General features: G+C 55.8%; 1 protein-coding gene across 1 annotated transcript in view; it reads right to left on the bottom strand.

Moving 5' to 3' along the window:
* The window catches only part of EVI5L (ecotropic viral integration site 5 like), a 29,167-nt gene extending 11,848 nt beyond the window's left edge, over positions 1-17,319 (bottom strand). The window contains exons 1-8 of the mRNA XM_044915648.1: positions 17,311-17,319; positions 5,452-5,635; positions 4,058-4,247; positions 3,421-3,645; positions 3,227-3,301; positions 2,506-2,631; positions 1,033-1,176; positions 773-862 (exon numbers count right to left, since the gene is read on the bottom strand). Coding sequence (XP_044771583.1) covers positions 773-862; positions 1,033-1,176; positions 2,506-2,631; positions 3,227-3,301; positions 3,421-3,645; positions 4,058-4,247; positions 5,452-5,588 — 987 coding nt within the window. The 5' untranslated portion in view covers positions 5,589-5,635; positions 17,311-17,319. The remainder of the gene's footprint in view (positions 1-772; positions 863-1,032; positions 1,177-2,505; positions 2,632-3,226; positions 3,302-3,420; positions 3,646-4,057; positions 4,248-5,451; positions 5,636-17,310) is intronic.
* Between the last annotated feature and the right edge of the window lie 4,675 nt (positions 17,320-21,994).

Here is a 21,994-nt window from a genome sequence, read left to right as displayed (position 1 = left end):
GGGGGCATGTCACTGCCTTAGGGCAGTGAGAGGCTCAAGAGTGTGAGGAGTCAGGGCAGTAGGAGCAGCCTGGAGGGAAGACCCCTTGGTGGTCAGCCTGCACGCCTGTGGCCCCAGGAGCCCCGGCAAAGGGTTAAGCACCGGCCCCAACGGAGGACACAGCTTGCGGCGGTTCGGGGCCAGGCTGGCTCTCGCTCCTCAGCCCAGCTGGCCCCCTCTGGCAGCGGCACACAATGGATGCCCGTGTTCATGGACACAGCCGTGGCCTTTGTGCATTCTTCCCCGAAGCACCAGCTGGAAGATGCTGGCAGGGGGAGGGGCCTGCATGACGCGGACATGGCGGGAAAGCCGGCTGCCTCCTCTGCAGCTGCCCCAGCCCCCTCACTCCCGCCCATGCCCTGGCCTGGCCCAGCTGCCGGGGCCCGAACCACAGCCAAGGCCTGGTGGTTCGGCTGCTATCACTATTTGCCCCATTAGACTGGAGGACCCAGAGCTGGGAGCAGGAGAGGGGGGTGGGACCTCCTAGGGCTTGGCCTAAGCCTAGGCCTTCCACCATTTCCCCCCCGACCCCCAAGTAGCCAGGCTGCTCCTCAGAGCCTGCCTTGTCCTCCAGGAAGCCCTCAGGGAAGCATGGGAAAGGAGCAGGATGCTTAGGAGCACCTTCTGCCCTTGCAGCCAGGCCCTTCCCCATCTCTCAGGAGGACTTCACCTGCCTGGGCTGGGGGGGCGGCTGGTGTAAGGGAATCCCACCCACCCCGGCCTCCTGGCCCACCTGGGACATCCCCTCCATGTCCAGCTGCATCAGCTCTGTCTGGTTCACCTGCAGCAGGGCGAGGCCCACCCGGAACACAATCTCCAGGCCCTGCAAAGGGGATGATGGCAGTGAGTCTCCGATCCTGCTCTCCCGGGGCGGGGGGGCTGTCTGACACCCCCCATCCCTCCAAGCCCTGGCCCTTCCTTAGCCTGGGCCTGACTGGGATTTGTTTCCCATGTCAGGTATCTGGGAGACAAAGGGGTGTTTGGGGTCCTCACCTCGTACATGAAGATGTCGAAGACACGGGTGGCAACAGGTAGCGGGAAAGTGGTCAGGAAGAGCGTGAGAAACCAGGACGAGGCGTACATGGACGTGTGGAAGCTCTGGGAGCGGAAGTGGGTGTTCAGATCCGGGAGCTGCTCCTGGAGTGAGGGGGTGGGAGGAGGAGGCCAGGCACCATGAAGAGACTGCTGGGCACAAGTGCGGGGCCTCGGTGCCCCGGCTTCCAGGGAGACTTCCTGGCCCGCCCTGGGCAGCCTGTGGCTCCCTTCCTCTGTGCGCCCTTGGCACTGTGTTTGGGTGAGGCTGAAGCACCCGAGAGTTCTGAGTGGCATGAGGTGGGGACATAGGCAGGGGTGGCAGGAGTAGCGGCAGCTGGGGGGGGGCTGGGTATACTGGCAGGCACTGGCACAACGCTTATGGGATCCTCACCACTGCCTCAAGGGGGAGCTTCCAGGGCTCAGGGTGGTGGGGGGGAGGATGGTTATGTGGTTATGTAACTCCCCAAGTTCACCCAGAGAGCGAGCGGGGGGGTGGGGTAGTGAGCCCACTGCAGCTCACCCCATATTTTGTGACCTGCCAGTTGCTGTGTCCACCCACAGCGCCCCCCTCCCCCGCCCCATCATGCTTGGCTCCCAGCAGTTCTCAGAGGATGCCTGTCTGATGGGCCTGAACTTCAGACTGCTGAAAAGGGACAGAAATTGGGGAAACTGGGGCTGGACAAGGTGTCAGGAGCCCCTGGATGTCCTTCACCAAGAGAGAGTGGACTCTGGGGCTGTCTCCCCACCTGCCCTGGGGCTTCGTCCCACAGCCAGGAGTTCTCTGGTCCTGTCCCCCTACTCTGCTGTGGATGGCCTTGCCTACCCGGCCTGGGGCAGGTGGCTTCTTCTCTGTGGCCTGGGCCACTTGCTTGTCAACACTACCCGGTCCCCTCAAGCGACAGTACCTCCCTGCCCGCTGCTATGTCGAGCTACACAGCCCCACCTGCAACAGCTTCTGAAGCGGGCCCTGTGTGCACGCACGCACGCACGCCCAGTCTCCGTCTGCCAGCCAGGGGCAGGCCCTGTAGGGGCTGCTATTTATAAACAGAGTCGGCTGCTCTCCGGTATCAGCAAACGCAGGCAGACAACACTTTCCCTCCTTCTGCCACTGGGGAGCAGACAGGGAGGGGGCCGATGGTGTATCTGAGAAGAGCCAGCCTGACCACTCTTGTCCTAGCAGCTCTGGGAGCCCCATGCTCTCAGGAGCCCCCACCATCAATGGCTGGTCCTCCCCCTGTCCCTGGAGGCACCCTTCGGGACAGTACCCCACAGCCTCGCCAGCACAGGACCCCTTTCTTAGCTGGAACATGCATGTGACTTCTCGGCCCCCGGATTCTCAAAGAGACAGAAATGGGGATGCCCTAGGTTAGCGCCCATGGGTGTAGGCTGACAGGAGTGGGTGGGTGCAGACCACCCCTGGCTGCCGCTCACCTGTAGCATGTACTCGAACTGGTAGATGCAGAGCCCCAGCTCCGCCATGCTGGGCTTGAAGAGCTCCCTCAGGCGGTACTCCTGCATCAGCCGCACGAATACACAGAAGGCTTCCTCCTCAGGCATCTGCGGTGGGGGGGGCAGGCAGGGTGGGAGGGGGTGCTCGCTGCTCTTCTTATGGCCCTGGTGTGCAGGGCTTCGCCTGCTTCTGTTCCATTTAGATTTACGGGACATGGACTGTGTGGGCGGCCTGGACCCTCATAACAAGCCTCTGGTCAGTAGCGTCACCTGGGTTTTACTGATGGGAAACCTCCTGAGGCTGAGGTCACCTGCCACAGGCCGCCCGGTAGAAAACAGTGGCACTGGGACTTGCCACCCAGGTCTGCCCACCTCCAGAGCTCAAGGTGAGACACCCTCTGGTCCCCCCGCCCCCAGCTGTCTCCATTCTCGCCTCCTGAGTCTGCTGGGTTCTCTGGAAGAAATCCTCAACGCAACTAATACTGGCTGACCTAAGCCCCCTGCCTGAGTTCTGGCCCCTGGACAGTGCCGGTGGCCAGCCCCCCTGTGCCCACCCCCTGGGGGCTTGGCCTGGAGACTGGCAGAAGTCGTAGGTGGATGGAGAGAGAAGCTCCGGCCCTAGGAGGACCGTGGATGGAGGGAACACTGCTTTTGCCCACCTCCTGGGGGCAGAGCCCAAGGCTGGCTGGCCCCAGCCACCTACCTGCATGAGGAGCAGGCCCACGATGAAGGCGCTCCCCTGGCAGTAGCCCACCTCCCTGTCCACCAGGGAGTAAGCCTGCAAGGGAAGACACGTCCGCCACAGCAGCGCCCCCCCCCCCCCCCCCCCCGCCACGCCAGCAGGCCAAACCCGGCAGGGGCCCGGGTAGGGGAGGCCCCAAAGGCCCCGGGCCTCACCTTCATGACGTTGAAGAGGACCTCCTGGCCCAGGCTGTCCTGGCCCTTGAAGAACTCGTGCTCTGGGTAGGTGCGGGCAATGTCCCTGCGGATCAGCTTCTCACACGGCGAGGACATCTTGAGTAGCTCCGAGTACTGGTTCTTGACTGGCATGTCTGTGGCACTGCACAGGAGCTGCCACACGATGGCCCGGAAGTGGTGTGGGATGCCCTTGCGGATCAGCTCCTGACAGCGGGGTGGGGCAGGGGGAGCAGGAGGCTGGGCTGGACCCTGTCCCAGGGCAGCCTCTCCCACAGCCACCCAGGCCAGCCCCCGGGACGGCGCTGGCCTCTGCCTCGCCCGCAGCCCAGAGCTGGCTGAGCCACCGTGCGGCAAACAGAACGCGCTCTGCTTAACGCGCTGTTCCCCGTCCGTCAAGGGACAGAGCAGGGCAGGAGACAGACGGGCACCTGAGACGCCAGGTGACAGCTACTTGCCCCGCCATCCCCACCCGGCTCCTCGCCCCTCCCGTGTCCCGGCAAGGCTCATCTCCACTTCTGCCCTCTACCCTCAGGCCCTGGAAGAAGACCCCGGTGCCGCCGGGGCGGGAGGCCCAGTGGCCCGGCCGGCCCCGCCCAGCCCCACAGGCCCCGCCCACCTTCAGCAGCTTCTCTTTCCTGCGCCGCCACTCCTCCCACTCGTTGGCGATGCGGCCCCACAGGATCCACGTGTCCTCCTCCAAGTGGCTCAGGTTGGAGGAGGCCGAGGAACTGGACACCAGCGAGGAGCCGCTGTTCCGCCGGGAGCCGTTCATGGAGCGCATGGACTTGGAGTCGGCTTCCAGGAGCCTGGGCAGGGAGGGCTGGTGGAGGCGGGCCCAGCCTGCGGGCACCTCCTGGCCCAGCCCCTGGTCTCTAGAGACGCCCTGGGGAGCCCGGCTGCTCCTCTCAGGGGGCCCGGAGGCAGCCAGGGATTGGGTCTAAATTGTTCTTGCCAGTGACCTTGGCCGGTGCCCTAAACTCTCTAAGCGGCGTCCTTATTCCTGGGCCCCTGGAGAGTCTGCCTTCCGAGTGTTCCATTCTGTGTCTAGCACTAGGCTGAGAAGCATGTATAGGAGCTGACTTAGTCTTGTATCAAGCCAGCAGGGCAGGTTTCGTTAAGATCTGTGCGTTAAGATCTGTGCGAGCCACTGGCCGGGGGGGCAGCCAGCTGGCAAGCGGCTCTATTACCACGCGTTTCTGCAGCTCTGGCATCTGGGGCCTCGCTGACCTTGGAGGGACTGCCCACGCAGGCCTAGCAGATTCCTAGAGATAGTTAAGGACTTGCCTGCCAGTGCCCCTTTCCTATGCAAACCAGCCAATCTAGAACCCACAAACCAACTACCTCCCCTTCTCTGATCCCCGCCCAGGGCCAGGTGCCAGACAACTAGGGCTAGCCCCCACCCCAGAGCCCGCTGAGATTATTTAAACGAGCCAGTTTTATCCCTGCTCACACGGCCTTGATGGTCCTTGCTGGTCCTTGCTGGTCCTCGCAGAAACCACAACAAAGGCTCTTGCTCACATTTTCCCTCACTCCCTCTGCCCCCTGACTGACCTGGTGCTTTCTTGTTTAGCCCCACATGGTGTGGCGCCCCTCTCCCCCCCACCTCTTAGGGACCGTGAGTAACAAACTCTGGACCTGTTGTCCTCGCCATATCTGATTTATAATAACAACACCTACATTTTAAAACAGGGGGAGGGCCAGAGGAGAAAGGTGGGAAGGCCTGGCTGAGTCAGAGGCTTTGCTCTTCCCTCCAACAGAGGCTCAGTCGGTGAAGGCCAGGTTCACACGGCCTCTTGAAACCTAGGTTTCATCTGAATGGGGAAACTGTCTGTTCATCCAGGGGTGAGAGAACAAGGACACGGCCCCTGTCAAGTCTCTGGTGGGAGCTGTTCCTTTGCCCAGGGCCAGGCCCAGCTCTGAGTGTGAGAGGGCCACCAGGAACTTCTGTTTGGGGCCCAGGCTGCACCCACCCCCCCGAGGCTGCTCCCCATCCCCCAGGCCCCAACTCACCGGTTCTGCTCTTCAAGCTTGGCCAGCAGCTCCAGCTCATCAGGGCTGAGGTTCTCAGAGTCAGAGGTGGGGGAGCAGGTGGGGGCCGACAGGGCCTCCTGGGATGAGGAGTCGGGGCTCAGAGTGGGGCTCGCCATGGTGGGCAGGCTCAACAGCTGCGAGCAGGGCCAGGTCACAGCTCTGTCTGGGGACCGGAGACACGTGTGGTCAGCACCGGGTGGGGTGCCTTACCCTGTCCTGCAGGCTCTGGGCAGCTGAGCCTGCTGCTCACCTGGGTACGTTTCCTCACCCAGGGCTGGTCTGTCCACTTGGTGCACCCCTCATCCCCACGCACTCCAGCCTAGTGGATGGCCGTGTTGGCTCCTTCTACTCCAGATGCTAGCTACCAGGAGCCCTGCCTGTGTCCAGATGCGTGGACAGAGACAGAAGGACCACAGCCAGGGCCCGAGCTGTCCTGCTGTCCCTGGGCATGAAGGCCAAGTCTCAGCTTGACCCTCCTGAGTCTTCAGCAGGGCCAGGGGCAAGGGTCCCTGTCACTCAGACCTTGGGGGTGCAGAAGCCCCTGCTTCAGTGGCCCTTCCTGACAGCCTCGGTCCCTGTCTCTGGCTGTGGCCGGTCCTGGAAGCCCTGCCTCAGCATCTGACCTTCCCCGTCTCATCAACCAAAGTGGGTTGCTGGCACATCCAGAAGCAATTATTCTCTACTGTTAATTGTCCGTTGCTGCCAACAGCCGGAAGAGTCGACTTGCCTTGGGCTGGAAAGCCAGGGATGGATGCGTCAAAGTGCTGGGAATCCGCCCCAATGGCTGCAGAGCGAGAGCCACAGGCTCTCATCAGTACCCTGACCACGGCCTGCTGCTGTGTGCCGGGTGCACGCCAGGCCCATTTGTCCCGTTCTTCTTGGGAATGGCCCGGCCCCACCCTCCTGGGGGCTTCAAGAACACCAGCCTCTTGCTTTCTGCCGGCTTCAGGAGAGGCAGCTCAGCAGCAGGCCGAAAGCCAAGGCTCTGGACTCCAACGAACCTGGGTCTGAACCGTTGCTCTCCCTCAACCAGCTGTGTGGCCTTGGGCCAGTCACTTGGCTTCTCTGAGTCTCCAAAGACTGAGGATCACATGGGACCAACTTCAGAGGGTGGCCGTGAGAACTGAGCAAGCCACTGCATGTAACATGGGACAACAGTGCCTGATACTTAATGACTGCTCCCTCCCTCGCTGCTGGCCATTCTTATTCATTCCAGGGCGAGGGCCAAGGCCACGGTCTAGCTGGGCTCCAGGGTTCTGCTATGCCAGGTGTGGGGGCTGTGGGCAGAAGCAGGCAGCACCCTGGTGGGAGGGTTTAGGGGTTGGAATGGCTAGGGGAGCGGAGGCAGGGGCCAGGGGTGGTGTTCCTTCTACTCAGTCATGCTTCTGGTAAGCCCAGGCTAGCATCAGGGGTCGAAGAAGATGGGGATCTCCAGGGCCATGGAGGCAGGAAGGAAATGCTGCTCCCCTCACTGTCACTTTGGATGGCTCCTTCATGCCCACCTACTCCCCCACATACTCTGAGCCAGGAATCCACTATTGCCCTTGGACCCCACTTGACCTGGCTCTGACAGCTCAGCCCACAGAGGGGTCCTTGTCTAGTCCGTGGAGAGGGGGCATCCGGTACCCTGGGCAGCAGAAGGACGATGACAGGATAACAGTAGACCATTTCATACCTGCCATCAGGTCACTGGACACCTATTCACAATCCAAACTCAGACCCCAACCAGCACCTGAGGTCCCCTGGGGTTGACCCTGGGCTTGACCCTGACCATGCACTTGATTCTAGCTTCCTTCCCTTGTGCTGCCCTGTCATGGGGGATGGGAAAGGTGGGCATCATTCTTCTTCCACCTTGTAGGGGGCCCAGAACCCTCCCTTCCCTGGTCTCTGTGTCTCCTCGGGGCCACTGGTTCTGCCTCTGGCTCCCAAAGGCTCTTCAGTTCTGTTGGGTGCTGAGGGCGGTACAAACTCTAGGTGGCACATGCTGGTGGAACTGGAAGACTTTTTCTTCCCATCGCCTAGCTGGCCGGGGATGACTGGCCCAAAGACCAAGCCACTGTGCACCGTCTAGCCAGGAGTTAATCTCTCCTGAGAGAGGGACGGGGGGGCCATTCTGGGGTTTACCACAGGGTCAAAGTCTGTGACCAGCCAGGGCAGAGACGGGCTGTGGACAAGAAGTGCTGAACTAGAAGGATCTCTCTGGGCAGGAAGGGGCTAGGAAGGCAGTGTGGGTTTCCCAACGTCAGATTTGGGAGGTGGGGAAAACGTGGTGGAGGTGAGGACTGCAGCCTCCTAAGCATGGCTGGGTTGGGGGAGCAATGGGGGCTCTAGAGAAAGAGACTACATGTGGCCAGTGTAGTGGTCAGGGCCCACTGTCTCCTTGCTGAGCCCAGGAGATCCAAGCCTTGGAGTGTATTAGCACCCCCAGTGCTGCCCCCAAAGGGCCCAAGGGAATGGTTCAACTCCGGGTTTCCGATTTAAAAACACAACCGGGGCCAGCCACTAGCACAGTTTGTTCAGCTATTTATCACATATTAATGTGAATTTCATACAGGAAATAAAATTGATTCAATACATAAGGCTGAAATTTGCAGTCTGAGAGGCAGAATCTTCTGATCCCTCAGGAACTTTCTCTTGACTCATCGCCAGACTAAACACGGCCTGGCCCTGGAAGCCATCCTCCTGATGCACACATACACACAGACACACACTCACACCTTGTACACACTAACACACTCATGTAATTGACACTCACACACCCACACATACTTACCTACACTCACACACTATTTCACACCCCACACACTCATGCACTCTTCTACCCACTCTCTTGTGTGTGCATGCACACACGGACACACACAATCTCGCACCTACACACATGGATACACACACAGACACACTCAAATACATACACACTCATACACATCCACACCATCTCACTCACACCCACATTCTCGCATGCACACACACACACACACGCACACACGCACACTTCCTGCACTGACCAGATCTTGCCACCCTTGGGACTGAGTAGATTGGGATGGACACTGGCTTGCTGCCCTCCTAGCTCTGTGGGTGGCTTGGCCTCCCTTCCAGAGTGCTACAACTCTTACTGGCTCAACTGTTCCTTCCCTGATGCTCCCTGAGGGCCATCTGAAGCCCAGGCACTGTTGTAGGCCCAGCGATATGGAGGAGAAAGAGGCAGATGAGACACCGCCCCCACAGCCATCCCATCCTTGCTGGATGGGTACAGAGACCCAGAGACAAGGCAGGTGCCCTTGAATGCGGAGGGGCCACAGGCCTTTGGGATCCATGCACAGGCCCACTAAGTCTGAGGTCCCAGCCTCTCAGCATCCTCAATGTCAGTCCCCTTTGCCTCTGCTCCATCTCAGCCACTTAAAGGGGGTCCTGGGTCCTGCAGAGTGGGCAGTGGGCCACCTGTCCCTGTGTCTGCTGGCACTACCACCCTCCACACACCCCTGCCCCCCCGTAGGGTGGCCCATGGCTTATGAGGCTGAACCAACGCAGAGGGGTGGGAAGAGACTGCCAGTGAGCTGGGGCCGGGGGCACAGGGGCAGAAAGGCTCAGCTGCTGGGTGTTCACCACCACCCTTTCTCTTTCCTTCTCAGGGGTGTTTGCACACTGCCAGTCATGCTTCCTCCTTCTTGCAATCCTTTTCCAGCTAGCTTCAGAGAGGCTGGGCTCCTGGCTGCTCTCCTACTTTTCTGCTAGGGCCTCTCAGTCTCCTGCATGGCACCCCCTCCCTCACGGGCCCTGCCTTGGCCCCTGTCCCTTCATGCCCTTGGCAGTCTCCCTCTCGAGGCTTAAATGACCACATATATGCCTCCTTTTCCCAGCTTGTCCTTTCTCCTGAGCACCATCTAAGATTGCCAACTGGCTCCCGAATATCTCCATCAGATCCCCCACCAGGGCAAGAACCACCCCTGTCTGGGTCCCCACTACTGCAGTGCCCTGCACTGGGCCTACAACATAGGACTTGAGAAACATCTGAGGAACTGCACCCACCTGCCCACCCACCAATGTTTGTGGGCAATGCACTGAGCAAAGACTGATGGAGCCGCTGCCCTCCCGAGTGCACGGGGCATCGAGAGTAAGAAACCATCATCCAAGCTTTCTCTTACAGATTGAGAGACACGCTTCAAAGAACAGATAGAGTGGAACACCATCTGGCAGCTCCTTAAAGAGTTAAATATGGAGTTCCCATATGACCCAGCAATTCTGCTCCTAGCTATCTACCCAAAAGAATGAGAAACATACATCCACATGAAAACTTATATGTGACTCTTCACAGCAGCGTCATTCATACCAAACAGTGGAAACAATCCAATGTCCACTGATGGATGACCGGATAAACACAGTGTGGTCCATCCATGCACTGGAATATGATTCAGCCGTAAAAAAGGAAGGAAGCTCTGACATACACTGCCGTACAGATGAACCTTAAAGACATTATGCTCAGTGAATGCAGGCAGACACAAATGATCACAAGTGACATGACTGCACTGATAGGAAATGTCCAGACTAGGTACATCTATAGGGACAGGAAGTTGGCTGGTGGTTGCCAGGGGCTGGGGCCTGGGCGGTGGGGGGGAATGGGGGACCTGCATCCAGGATTTCTTTTTTGGAGTGATGAGATGTTCTGGGACTAGACAGTGATGACAGTTGTACCACGTTGTGAATATATTGAAACCCACTGATCTGTTCACTTTAAAGGGGTGAATTTTATGTTATTGAACGATAGCTGAGAGAAAAAGATAAGGGATGGGCTGGTCTGGCAGAGGAAGGGCGGTGCAGAAGCAGGAGGGAGGCATGCCACTCCAGAAAAGACTAGAGAGTTCTGCAGGGGCCAGGCCCCCACAGGGCCAAGTGGGCTCAGGCAGGAGCCTGGCTGGGCTTGCATTTTATTGAGACCCTCCTGGTCCCTGGTGTGGAGATAGATGCTCCTCAAACTCAACACTCTCCTGACTAAAGCCAGTGCCTCCTCCTGCTGCAAGCGGGACTAGCTGGGTCCATGGTGCTGCCCTCCACCCACCTGCTCAGGCCAAGCCTGGCACTACCCTCCTGCTGCTTGCCCAAACCCTTCAGCCACTCCCTACTTGGAGATGGAGTCCAGATGTTTCTGCTTGGTGCACACAGCCCTGCCAGCCTTGCTTCCTCCCTCATCCTAGCCCCATGATGCTGAGCCCTCCAGGACCACCGCTTCTTCATGCCTGTGTCTTTGCATATGCTGTTCCCTCTTGCTGGAAAGGCATCTTCCAACACCTGGTTTGAATATCATTTTTGGTGAAATCGTTCCTGTCAACCCCCACCTCCAGCATGCTGGCTCACTTCTCTCTCTCTCTGAAAATACTTGCCCCCTACACCTCAGCCCAAGTCACAGTCCATGGCAATTACTTTTATATACGCCTGCCTGCCCTACTGGGTCACGGACATTCTTTTTTCTTATTTTTTAATTTTTTAATAATTTTTCTAAAAGATTTTTTATTTATTTCTTTGACAGAGAGATAGAGAGCACAGGTAGGCAGAGAGGCAGGCAGAGGGAGAGAGAAGCAGGCTCCCCGCTGAGCAGGGAGCCTGACATGGGGCTCGATCCCAGGGTCCTGGGATCATGACCCAAGCCAAAGGCAGATGCCCAACCAACTGAGCCACCCAGGCATCCCGGTCATGAACATTGAGGGCAAGGGCCTATCTTCTTAATTTTCTACTCCTAGCTCCTAACACATCTGGAATTTAGTAGGAGCTCAATAAACATTTCCTGAATGAATGAAGACAAAAATGTCTGTGCTGCTCAGCCAAGTGATCAAGGTCAACATCAACAGTGATAAGTCACATTGAGAGCATGGGCCCATGATGAGCTGACAAGGGCAGTCACCTCTGTATCTTTCTCCCCAGAACACATCATCCCAGTTTAACTACAAGAAAAACATGTGACAAATCCAGATCAGGGGACATTCTAGAAAATGCCTGACCAGTCCTCCTCCTCTGTCAAGCTCATCAGAAATAGGAAAAGTCTAAGAGACTGTCCCAGCCATGAAAGCCTAAGAAGGCTTGATGACAAAATGTTATGTGGGATCCAGGATGGGCTCCTGGAAGAGAAGAATGAAATTAGGGAAAAACTAAGGAAATCTGAATAAAGTGTGGACTGTAGTTAATGTATCAACATTGTTAATTATAACAAATGCACCAGACCTACTGAAGAAGTTCCTAATTGGGGAAACTGGGTGTGGGGTCTGCAGGCACCCTCTACTGTCTTCTCAATTTTTCTGCAAATCTGAAACTGTTCTAAAAAATAAACTCTATTTTAAAAATAATTTAAAACAAAGATTCTGTATCAGTGTAGACAGAAAAGTAAAGGCCAGCTGTAATGCATGTCCCATAGCAAGTGGGACACTCACAGGTTCCCTTGACTAGGCCGCAGGGGAGGAAGGATTTGCACTTGGATTTCTGACTCCAGAGCCTCTGCCCTAAATTGATCCTCTGTGCTGCCGCTCTCTGCATTCTTTTACTTTAGAAACAATATACATTAAAGCACGAATGCCCAATTTACTGGGCGCTCAGTAAAGCAGTCATTACTTTTCAACTGGGAGAGGGAGTGAGTATGTGTGTGCGCGCCATCTTGCAGAGAGCTTGGCAATTTCAGAGGAAGGAATAAAAACCCCAGGTTTCCTTTCAGCTTGGCTCCCTACCTCCGCCCCGCCCAGCTTCTGATCCTCCACCTCTAATGATTACGGGGGACACAGACTCATTTCTGAACCGGATGCCTCGGGAGATGCCACGTGACCCCATATGCCCAGCCTGCCAGGACTGTCAGTGTGGGCCAGCAGACCACCATGGTCCTGGCTGGCTCCAACTCCTAGGGAAATGGCCTCGTGTCTGGGTCCTTTTCCTTGCCGAGGGATGGGCAGCCAATGGGTAAGCTTGAATAACAAGGACAGCAACTGGAATTCAGGGCTTACTGTCTGCCTTCCTCTTTTCCCCAGTTCTAGCTGCTCCTCTATGCTGTGGATGTTTCCATATCCGTGTCCCTTCTTCACATGGCTGTGTGTGTGTAGAACTGCTCTTAGATCTCTTGGCCTTCTGTGAGAACTTCAGAGCCAGTAACCTGGGTTCAAATCCCTCCTACACCATTGTATATCTTTGTGATACACTTTGCCTCAGTTTCTTCATCTGAAAACAGGGCTAATGATAGTACCTGCCTCCCAGGTTTCGTTGGGAGGAATACCTGAGCTAAACTTGTCAAGTGCTTAGGACAGGAGCTGGTCCATGGTATTCCCTGCTAGATGGAACGTTCCATGTGGACAGGGGCTATCTAGCCACCACTGGATCCCCAGAGTCTAGCACACCATCAGGCAGCCAATATTCGTGGAATGAATAAACAAACCTCTCCTCTGCAGCAGACCCCCTTTAAAGGGAAAGCATAATTATTAAATTAAATTAAAGCAGTGAAAGTATAATTACCATTATTGGAAGTAATAGCTGCGGCAAATACCTTCAGACTAAAATCTGAGAGGTGGACCATTATGACCTGTGGAATCCCTTCTGGCCTAAAAAAAAAAAAAATGTTTACTACCCTATATCATCACCAACTTCCTTTCTGCCATGGAAACAGGCTCATTCCTGGCAAATCCCTCATTTCTCTATATTTTAGGTCCTTGAGAATGACAAGGGAGAAAATTAAAAGCCCTTATAAGCCTTCCAGGGACAGGTGAATAAGAGAAGGGGCATCCTGCAAAGGCTCTTGGCTCTTCAAAGCCAAGATGGTATCTTTTCTGCTGCCTGTGTCAGTGGCAAAGTCTTGCAGGGCCAGGGGGCAGGAGGCGAGGTGGGTACACCCTGCCTTTGGGAGCTCTCCGAGGCAGATGGGTCAACCTCTTTCTGTGGAAGAGATCCAGGCCGTCTTCCGTAAGTGGGTGGTAGGGAAGACTGTCAGATCCTAAAACGAAGCAAGTATTTACTAAGCATCTGCTATGTGTCCTACACTTGCCTGAGACTCAGCCGTGAACAAATGGACAGGCTCCCTGCCCTTGTGGGACTAGTGGGCCGGTGTGGGAGACGCACCTCAATGAAACCATCTCACAACACAGCACAGCACACTGAGTGAGGCAAGAAAAGTACAAGTGAGCTGTGCAGACAGGGCCTTCGAAGATAAATCTCTCCCCTGGTTTCGGTGAGTCCGTTGTCACTCCTGTTTGACTTCTGGAACAGGTGTGCTACAGACTCCTGCCGGGCAGGGTAGGGCTTGCTCCCTCTCTTGAGTTCTTCCAACTATGGGTCCCTTTTCCCAGGGAGGGGTGCGCAGTATGTGCCCTATGGATTGCATCTGGGACACTGGGAGTACAGGATGAGGCCCACCGAACAAGGCATGGCTCCCTGAATGCACCACACTTGCTCCTGCTTTGTGAGCCTCTGTCCAAACACTCTGCCTGCCTGGAACGCCCTTCCCTACCATGCCTGCCCAGAGAGCTCCTCTCTGGGCCTACATGTCATCCCTGTTCCGCCTTCCCTGATGGCCCAGGGATGCACTGGACCCTTTTCTGTACTCCCACAGCATGCTGGGCATAATTCTGTCCCATGCTTCCACATGGCAAGCAGCAGGACGTGATGGTGAGGGTGCACACTGGAATCTTGGTTCCTCCCCATGGTTTGGAGGATTAAATGAGATAATACATAAATGGTGCTTGGCACCAGGCCTGGCATGTGGGATGGGCCCGATCAGGGTGCGCCAAGAGGGTCTTTAGAGGCAGGGCAGGGACCACGTGTGACCTTCCTTCATACCCCAGCACCTGACTCAGTTCCTAGCACGTGGTGGGGATTCACCTGGAACAATCAGCATCTGTATTCTGCCAGAAGAAACTGAGATCACGCTCCGCCTCGCCGCCCCCCGCACCCATCAAAGCGCATATCCAAAGACACAGGCCTGTACCCCCAGCCTCGGGTGAAAGTGCACTGATACTGTTCACAAGCCCTCCCCGGAAGCTTTCTCGTGTTTTCCTAAGGAGTTCATAGTCTATTCTGAAGAGCCTTCTGGCCCCACTGCATCTGCACAAGGGCCCACCCTGGGGAGGCTGTGGAGACTGTTTCCTGTGTGCCTCGTGACCTTCAGGAGTCTTCATCCACTCCTCCCTTCAGCAAGTGGGCAGAATGAGCCTCTCCCTACCCGGGTCTGCGTCAGAGGTGTACGCGAGGCGAGGGCATTGCCAGCAAGTAGGCCCCCTCCTACCCTCCGTCCCCACAGGAGGCTTCTGTGCGGCCACGAATCCCACAACAGAACATCTCTCAACCCCCAACTGAGCCGGCTTCCTGAGATGCAGCTTGGCCACAGAGAGATGGCCATTATCCAGTGAGGCGTCAACTAATGACAACCAGGGGACCAGGGCGGCCAATGATTCTGCTATCACCCATAGATAGGTGACTGCCCTGCTGGACCCCACTGACCCCTCCCACACGGTGCCCAGGGGACATTCAGGACCACATCCTAACCTCACTGGCTCCCCTGCAGTACAAAGCAAGGGTCCAAGGATTTGTCCCCCCATTTTCCAGATGGAGAAGTTGAGGCCCTGAGCCAATAGGTGCTTCTTCCCAGGGCCGTCCAAAATCCACTGGTGAATATCTGCAAAGAAGCCTGGGCCTGCGTCTCTAGGGCTTTCCAGGCATGCTCATGTGGCTCAAAGGAGCCCAGACAGGCAGTGCTGGGGCTGGACTGATCTGGATTCTGCACGGGCGGGACCCAGGCTCCTCCTCACTCCCTGCAGTCCTGGCCACACCATCTCGCCAGTTCTGTGATCTTCTTTCCTCATCCCTTTGCCAGGGCCAAGCCACCTGCAGCTCCTTCCAAACCTCCCGCAGCCAACCACAAAAGCCCAGGGAAACCCACAGGTTGGACCTGAGGGTGAGAGCTGTGGGGTGGCAAGACGAAAGGAGAGAACCAACACAACCGGGAAAGATGGGTGGACATGGTCCTCTGGCTTAATCAAAGCCTGGCCAAGGGGAAAACCAAGCTGACTACTCACTCGTATTCCACCCGAGCCTCTTCAGCACATTCTTCCCTTCTGAAAATATTCCTTAACAAAGAGCTGTCTGCTTCTGGCAGGCCCAAACCCAGCCCCACTGGGTCCCAAATGCCAGGAGAGAAGGAACCCGTTTCATTTTGGCATGATACACTGGTCGTGGGTGAAGGAACTCACGCGGGCTATCAGGGGCTGCCCCTGGCAACAGTGCTGGCCCTGCCATTTGAGGCCAGCAGGCGAGATGGGGTCAGGAGGCTGGTCCTCCCAGTCTGGTCAGACTTCAGGACTAGGCCAGGAGCAGCCTGAACCCCTCCCCACCAGGGGGTGGCATAAATCAGGGGGCAGGCAGTGCTTCCTTTTGGAAGACTTCAGTGTAGGAGGGAGAGTGAGTGCCCTTCCCTTTGAAGAAGGGCAAAGCAGGCGGAGATGGATAAAGGGGAAGAGGCCTGGGGCAGGTGTCCACAGGGGTGCTGGGAGATTCTGGGTCACCCTGCCACCCTTCCAGGCCCTGATGCGGATACCAGGTCAGGAAGGCCGGTGTGGCTGGGCAGGCTGGCTGCCTGGGGCAGGGTAGGCAGCTCAGGTCTCCACGTTGGCCTGAGCTGGGAGCTTTGGGCACCACAGGAGGACCTGGGCAGGTGGGATCCATGGTGTGTGAAAGTGCAAAGGAGTCCTGCGTGTGAGAGTGTGTGTTTGTGTTGTGTGTGTGGGGGGAGGGCCCAATTGTCTGGCTCTATGTTGGAGGTCTGAGTTCCTCTGTGCATGCTAGGGATCCAAGTGTCTAGCTCTGTGTGTGTGTGTGTATGTGTGTATGCCCACCTGCAGATCAGGGGGCTCCTGGCTGTTTGTGTGTTAGGGGCCAGGGTGTCTGTCAGTATGAGTTGTTGAGGGTTCATGGTCATCTCTGTGAGAACTGTTGGCTCCCAGATGTGTGTGTGTGTGGTGGGGGGGGCACGCACGGGTGAGAGTGGGGCTTTCAGAAAGATGTGTGCCTCTGAACCTGAGGGAGGTTCAGACTATTTGTTGGGAGGTCCTGAGCAGGAGGTGAGGGTGGATTTTCAGGAGGAGTCAGGCTCAGGGGTGTGTGTGCAGCTGCTGGAGTGTCCTGGGAGGAGCCTGAGGAGTGATTTTTCCCGGTGCCCTTGGGCATGGGGTTGCTGGGGGTGGGAGATGGGCCAGCAGGCTGAGGGGAGACCTGTGGTAGGAATCCTGATTTACAGAGGCTAGGGGAAGGGTCCTGTGGGTTGAAAGGGAGGGATAGGGCTCTGAGGCTCCTAGCCTTGGGGCTGGGGGCAGGTCTGGGCCCAGAGATAGGATGCGAAGTGAGGGGAGGGATGGGGTGGCAAGGGGTCTGCAGATGGGAGGGGTCCTGAGGGATCCGGACAGAGGGAGGCGGGGGGCCCGGCCCCGGGGGGGGGGGGGCCTGGGGGGGGGGGTCTGCGGGGTGGGGGTTGGGGGAGCCCTGAAGGGTCCAGGAGGAGTCCTGAGGGCCTATGGAAAGCGTGGGCGGGGGTCTCGGCCGGGGAGTGGGGGGAGGCCCCTGCAGAGGGGGCGGGATGGGGGAGGGGGGCGCCCGGAAGGGTCGGGGGAGGGGCCCCGAGGGGTCCGGAGGCATCCGGAACGAGGGTGGGCGGGGGCCTCGGCCCAAGGCTGACGGCTAGGGTCCGTTCCGGGAGTGCCGAGGGCTCCCAGCGCGGGTTCCGTGGCGAGGCAGCCCGAGTCCCGGTCTTGCCGGGCCCCCGCGGGCCGCAGCGCGGAGCCGCCGGCCTGAGAAGGCGCCCGGGAGGCCCGGCCCGCGCCGCCTGCCTACCTGCGCCGAACGCGCTGCCATCGCCGTGCCGAGCCTCACTGTCCCGGGCCGCGCCGCTGGATCCCCGCCGCGCTGCTCGCCCCGCAGCCCCGGCCCGGCCCCCTCAGCCGCCCCCCGGGACCGCGGCCGCCGCCGGTTCTGCCGCTGCCATTTCACCCGCTGACAGGAGCGGCTGCCCCGCCCCCGAGGCCCAGTCAGCCAATTCGCATCCCCCAGGCACCCTGGCTCCGCCCACTATCCAGGAGTGACGGGGTGCCGGACCAATCCGTAGCCATTCCGTGAGGGGGGCCCTGGCTACGGCCAGAAGGTTGCCGCCTCTAAGGAGAGAAGCAAATTGAAATTAGGAAAGCAGTGAAGGACTGGTGGTTTTGCCTATCGAAATGTGGAATCCTGTTGAGCAACACCTGGGGGCACCAATGACAAGGAAAGAGGGGTGTGTCTCTGAGGGAAGGCTGCGGCCCTGAAGAACCCCAGACGGAGGCAGCCAAGCGTTTGGCTCTAAGCCCCGCCCAGAGCCGGGCTCTCTGCCCAATAACGAGACGTCCTGAGCCGTCCATTATTATCTGCCCCTCAAATCTCGGCCATGGCAACTGCTGGGACTCTATAAAGAAGATTGACACCTGGGGACCCAATAACACTGAAGGAAGGCGGTGCAGTAACACTGCCTGGCCAATGGGGTCGTGAGATTGGTTTGGGGTTAGCCTCCCTGGCGGTGGGGCTTGAGGCCGGATTGAATGAAATGGGGGAGGGGCTGAGGGGGCGTGACCTAGACCAATAATGGGGCGGGGCAAGTAAGGGAGAGGCTAACGGGTTGGGTCTGAGCAGGGGCGTTGGCAGGCTGAGGGGGCGGTGATGGGACCGCATTTTTGCGCCCGGCTCTGTGCTGGGGGCGGGGCTGTTGAGGGTGGGGTCTCGTCCAAGGCTCAGGCCCGTCCCCTAACCTAGTCTAGGCTTGGTTAAGTGTCTTCCCTGGGGCTCACAGTGCCTTAAGTTCCCCCATCAAAACTCTGATCAGGCTGTGTCATCACTGCTTACACGGCCCTCCCATCCCCCACCTGGAGGGTGGGGGCGGGTGGGTGATGCAGGGCCTAGGTCAGGTCTCCCCCGCGTCCCCAGCGTTGCTGAGCAGGGGCCAGGCTCGTGGGAACCAAGTATAAATGCTTGATGAATGAATGAATAAATGAATGGTAGGCCCAAGACTCTCAACAGGGAAGAAAAGGGTGGAGGAGTGTCCCTCAGGCTGGGGAGGAGCATGTAGGGACAGTCACTGACAGCAGGCAAGACTTAGCAAAAAGGACACGGTTCCATCCCAAGGGATGGGTCCTGGAGGGGATGCGGCAGGGAAGGACACAGAAGAGAAGGTAACAGTGTAAGTTCAGGATGGGGGCTGAAAATGGGGAGGCAGAAATGGGTGTGCGAGGGCTCGGATAGAGAGTGGGGCTGTCAGGGCCTTCTAAGGTCTGAGATCTCAACCTTCTAAATACTAGGGGCTTCTATCTGGTTTTGGGAGCAATGACTGACATCTGTTCGCTGCCTGCCCCTGGCCATTCTCTTTGCCTCTGTCTACACTCTGTCCCATCTGCATTTTGCTTCTGTCTGCATCCTCTCTGCCCCTGCCTAACTCTCTGAATACTGTCCACACCCTCTTTGCCTCTCTATCTCTTACTATCTACATTGCATCTATTAAAATTCTGGAACTGTAAGAAAAGCCCCAAAACATATTTCTAAAAACTCGGGTGGTAAAAATAAATGTAATGCATTCCTTCTCCCCACATGCCTGTATACCCTCTCCCTTTTTTTTTTTTTTTTTTTGAAGAACATCTTTACCTCACTTCTTTTAAAGTCAGCTTCTCCGCTGGGCATTTCATAGTCCTGACAAAGTTATAATGTGACTTTGGATTTGCAGAGTATGAAGCTGAAATGAATCTCATTGACATTGTCCCCCAATTTCTGGGTGGGCTTGAGGGGGTTCCGTAGACCTGCATGGACGTGGTTAGAAATGCGATGCAGGGTGGGCGTTAAGTCAGGAGGGTAAGAATAATGCCAGGACATGGTAAGGATCCAGTGACCAGCAAGGGACAATCTTTATGTTGGCTGCCCGTGATCCCTCAGTGTGGGGGACTGAGTAGTCATCATAAGGGCCAAAGTCTTGGGGTTTACCTGGGTTTCCAGAGGTTTTCCCCACTAGTGTTCCCCTCAGGAAAGAACAGTTTGGTGTGAGTCACACCTTCCAAGGAACAGAAAAACCCGGACTGGCAGCAGGGATGTGAGAGACAAAGGGGTCTATAGAAGCACATGTCTGGGTGGGGTCCAGGGCACCCCAGAAAAGGGTCATGACCAGTTCATTTCTGGGGCCTTGCCTGGGAGATTAGCAGCATCTGGTGTCTGGTGAATAAAATCAAACACAAGAAAAGATGCACAGGACATTTGACCCTCTTGTCTTCACGTTGCCATTTTCACACAAAGGATGGTTTTATTCTGGGGACACTTTGATTCCATTTTTATAAGCACAGTGGAAAAAAAATCCAACACATTTCTGTTGGAAAATACTTTTGAATCACAAACTGCATTTAGCCAATTAGATTCCTGGATCACTTTTCTGTTTAGTGCAGCTAAACCATTCCCAACTTTTTCTTCTATGCTCAGTTTTACTTGATTGAAATCATCTTTATCAGGAACATTTTTTTCCATGTGATTTTTTGAAACATTCGATTCATTAATCAGGCTCATTTTGTCCAATTTTTACCAACTGCTAATTCTACCACTGTGATTTTTTTGGTATGTGGTTGTCATTTCTCCAGAGTCGAATTTTGCACATTTGAATTTATTAAAAGACTCCTCTCTCAGTATTTTGCTGATAACAAATTTTAGCACAATCAAAAATTTTTTCTGGGTTAAACTTTGGACTCGAAATTCATTTGTTATGAATATTGACTAGTGTGAGCCTAGACCTCATTTGTCTCATAGAGAGAGAAAGAGAGAGAGAGAGAGAAAAGCCACAGTATCTGTAGCTCTTTATATGAGGAAGTGGAGTCTGTTTTCTTGTCACTTGAATCTGAGCTGTCTTGTCACCTGTTCTAACCAACAGACTACATCAGAAGTGATGCTGGGCTAGTTTTAAGCCTAGATCCTAGGAGGCATTGTGACATCTTTCTCTTTTTTGAAAAAAAAAAAATCTATTTTTTTTTTTAAAGTAGCCTCCATGCCCAACATGGGGCTCAAATTCTATTTTTTTTTTTAAAGATTTTATTTATTTATTTGAGACAGAATGAGAGAGAGAGCGCACATGAGGGGGGAGGGTCAGAGGGAGAAGCAGGCTCCTCGCTGAGCAGGGAGCCCGATGCAGGACTCGATCCCGGGACTCCAGGATCATGACCTGAGCCGAAGGCAGTCGCTTAACCGACTGAGCCACCCAGGCGCTCCGGGGCTCAAATTCTTGACCCTGAGATCGAGAGTCACATGCTCTACCGACTGAGCCAGCCAGGAGTCCCTCTTTTTTGGAAAAATTTTAATTGTGATAAAATACATATAACATAACTCTTGCCATTTTTAAGACTAAAATTCAGTGGCATTAAGTGCATTCACAGTGTTGTGCAATCAGCACTGCTATCTATTTCCAAAAAGTTTTCATCATCCCAAACAGAAACTGTCCCCATTAAACACTAACTCCCCAGTCCCCTTGTCCCCCGCCCCTCTATTCTACTTCCTGTCTCTATGAGTTTGCCTATTCTAGGGACCTCATATAAGTGGAATCATACAATGTTAGTTCTTTTGTGTCTGGCTTCTTTCACTTAGCATGATGAACTTAGGTTCGCCTATGATGTAGAACTTTATTCCTTTTTACGGCTGAATAATATTCCATTGGATGTGTGAACCACATGTTGTTTATTCACTCCTCTGTTGATGGACATTCGGGTGGTTCCTATCTTCAGGTTTTTGTGAATAATTTTTCTACGAATGTGGATGTGCCGATATCTAGTTGAGTTCCTGCTTTCAATTCTTTTGCTATCTACCTAGGAGTAAGAATTGCCGGACCATAGAGTAATTCTGTGTTTGGCTCTTTGAGGACCCAGGAGAGTTTTCCACAGTGGCTGCATCAGATTACATTCCCACCAGCAATGCGTGAGGGTTCCTGTTTCTCCACGTCCTTGCCAGTACTTGCTATTTTTCATTTAAAAAATTATAACTATTTGATTTTTAAAAGATTTTATTGGGCGCCTGGGTGGCTCAGTTGGTTAAGCGACTGCTTTCGGCTCAGGTCATGATCCTGGAGTCCCGGGATCGAGTCCCGCATCGGGCTCCCTGCTCGGCGGGGAGTCTGCTTCTCCCTCTGACCCTCCCCCATCTCATGCTCTCTCTCTCTCTCTCTCATAAATAAATAAATAAAATCTTTTTTTTAAAAGATTCTCAATGAGAGCAAGAGAGAGAGAGAGAAAGTGCATGCGCACGAGTGGGGGAGGGGTAGAGGAAGCAAGAGAATACCAAGCTGACTCCACACTGAGTGCGGAGCCTGACTTGGGGCTCGATCCCAGGACCCTGACATCATGACCTGACCCAAAATCAAGAGTCAGTCGCATAACCGACTGAGCCACCCAGGCGCCCCATGAAGATTTTAACTTTTTTTTTTTTTTTAAAGATTTTATTTATTTAGGGTGCCTGGGTGGCTCAGTTGGTTAAGCGACTG

This window comes from Neomonachus schauinslandi, chromosome 1 (assembly GCF_002201575.2).
Source record: "Neomonachus schauinslandi chromosome 1, ASM220157v2, whole genome shotgun sequence".
In the NCBI taxonomy this organism is placed as follows: Eukaryota; Metazoa; Chordata; class Mammalia; order Carnivora; family Phocidae; genus Neomonachus; species Neomonachus schauinslandi.
The sequence above is the reverse complement of the archived record's forward strand: the minus strand, read 5'-3'. Positions and strand labels throughout refer to the sequence as shown.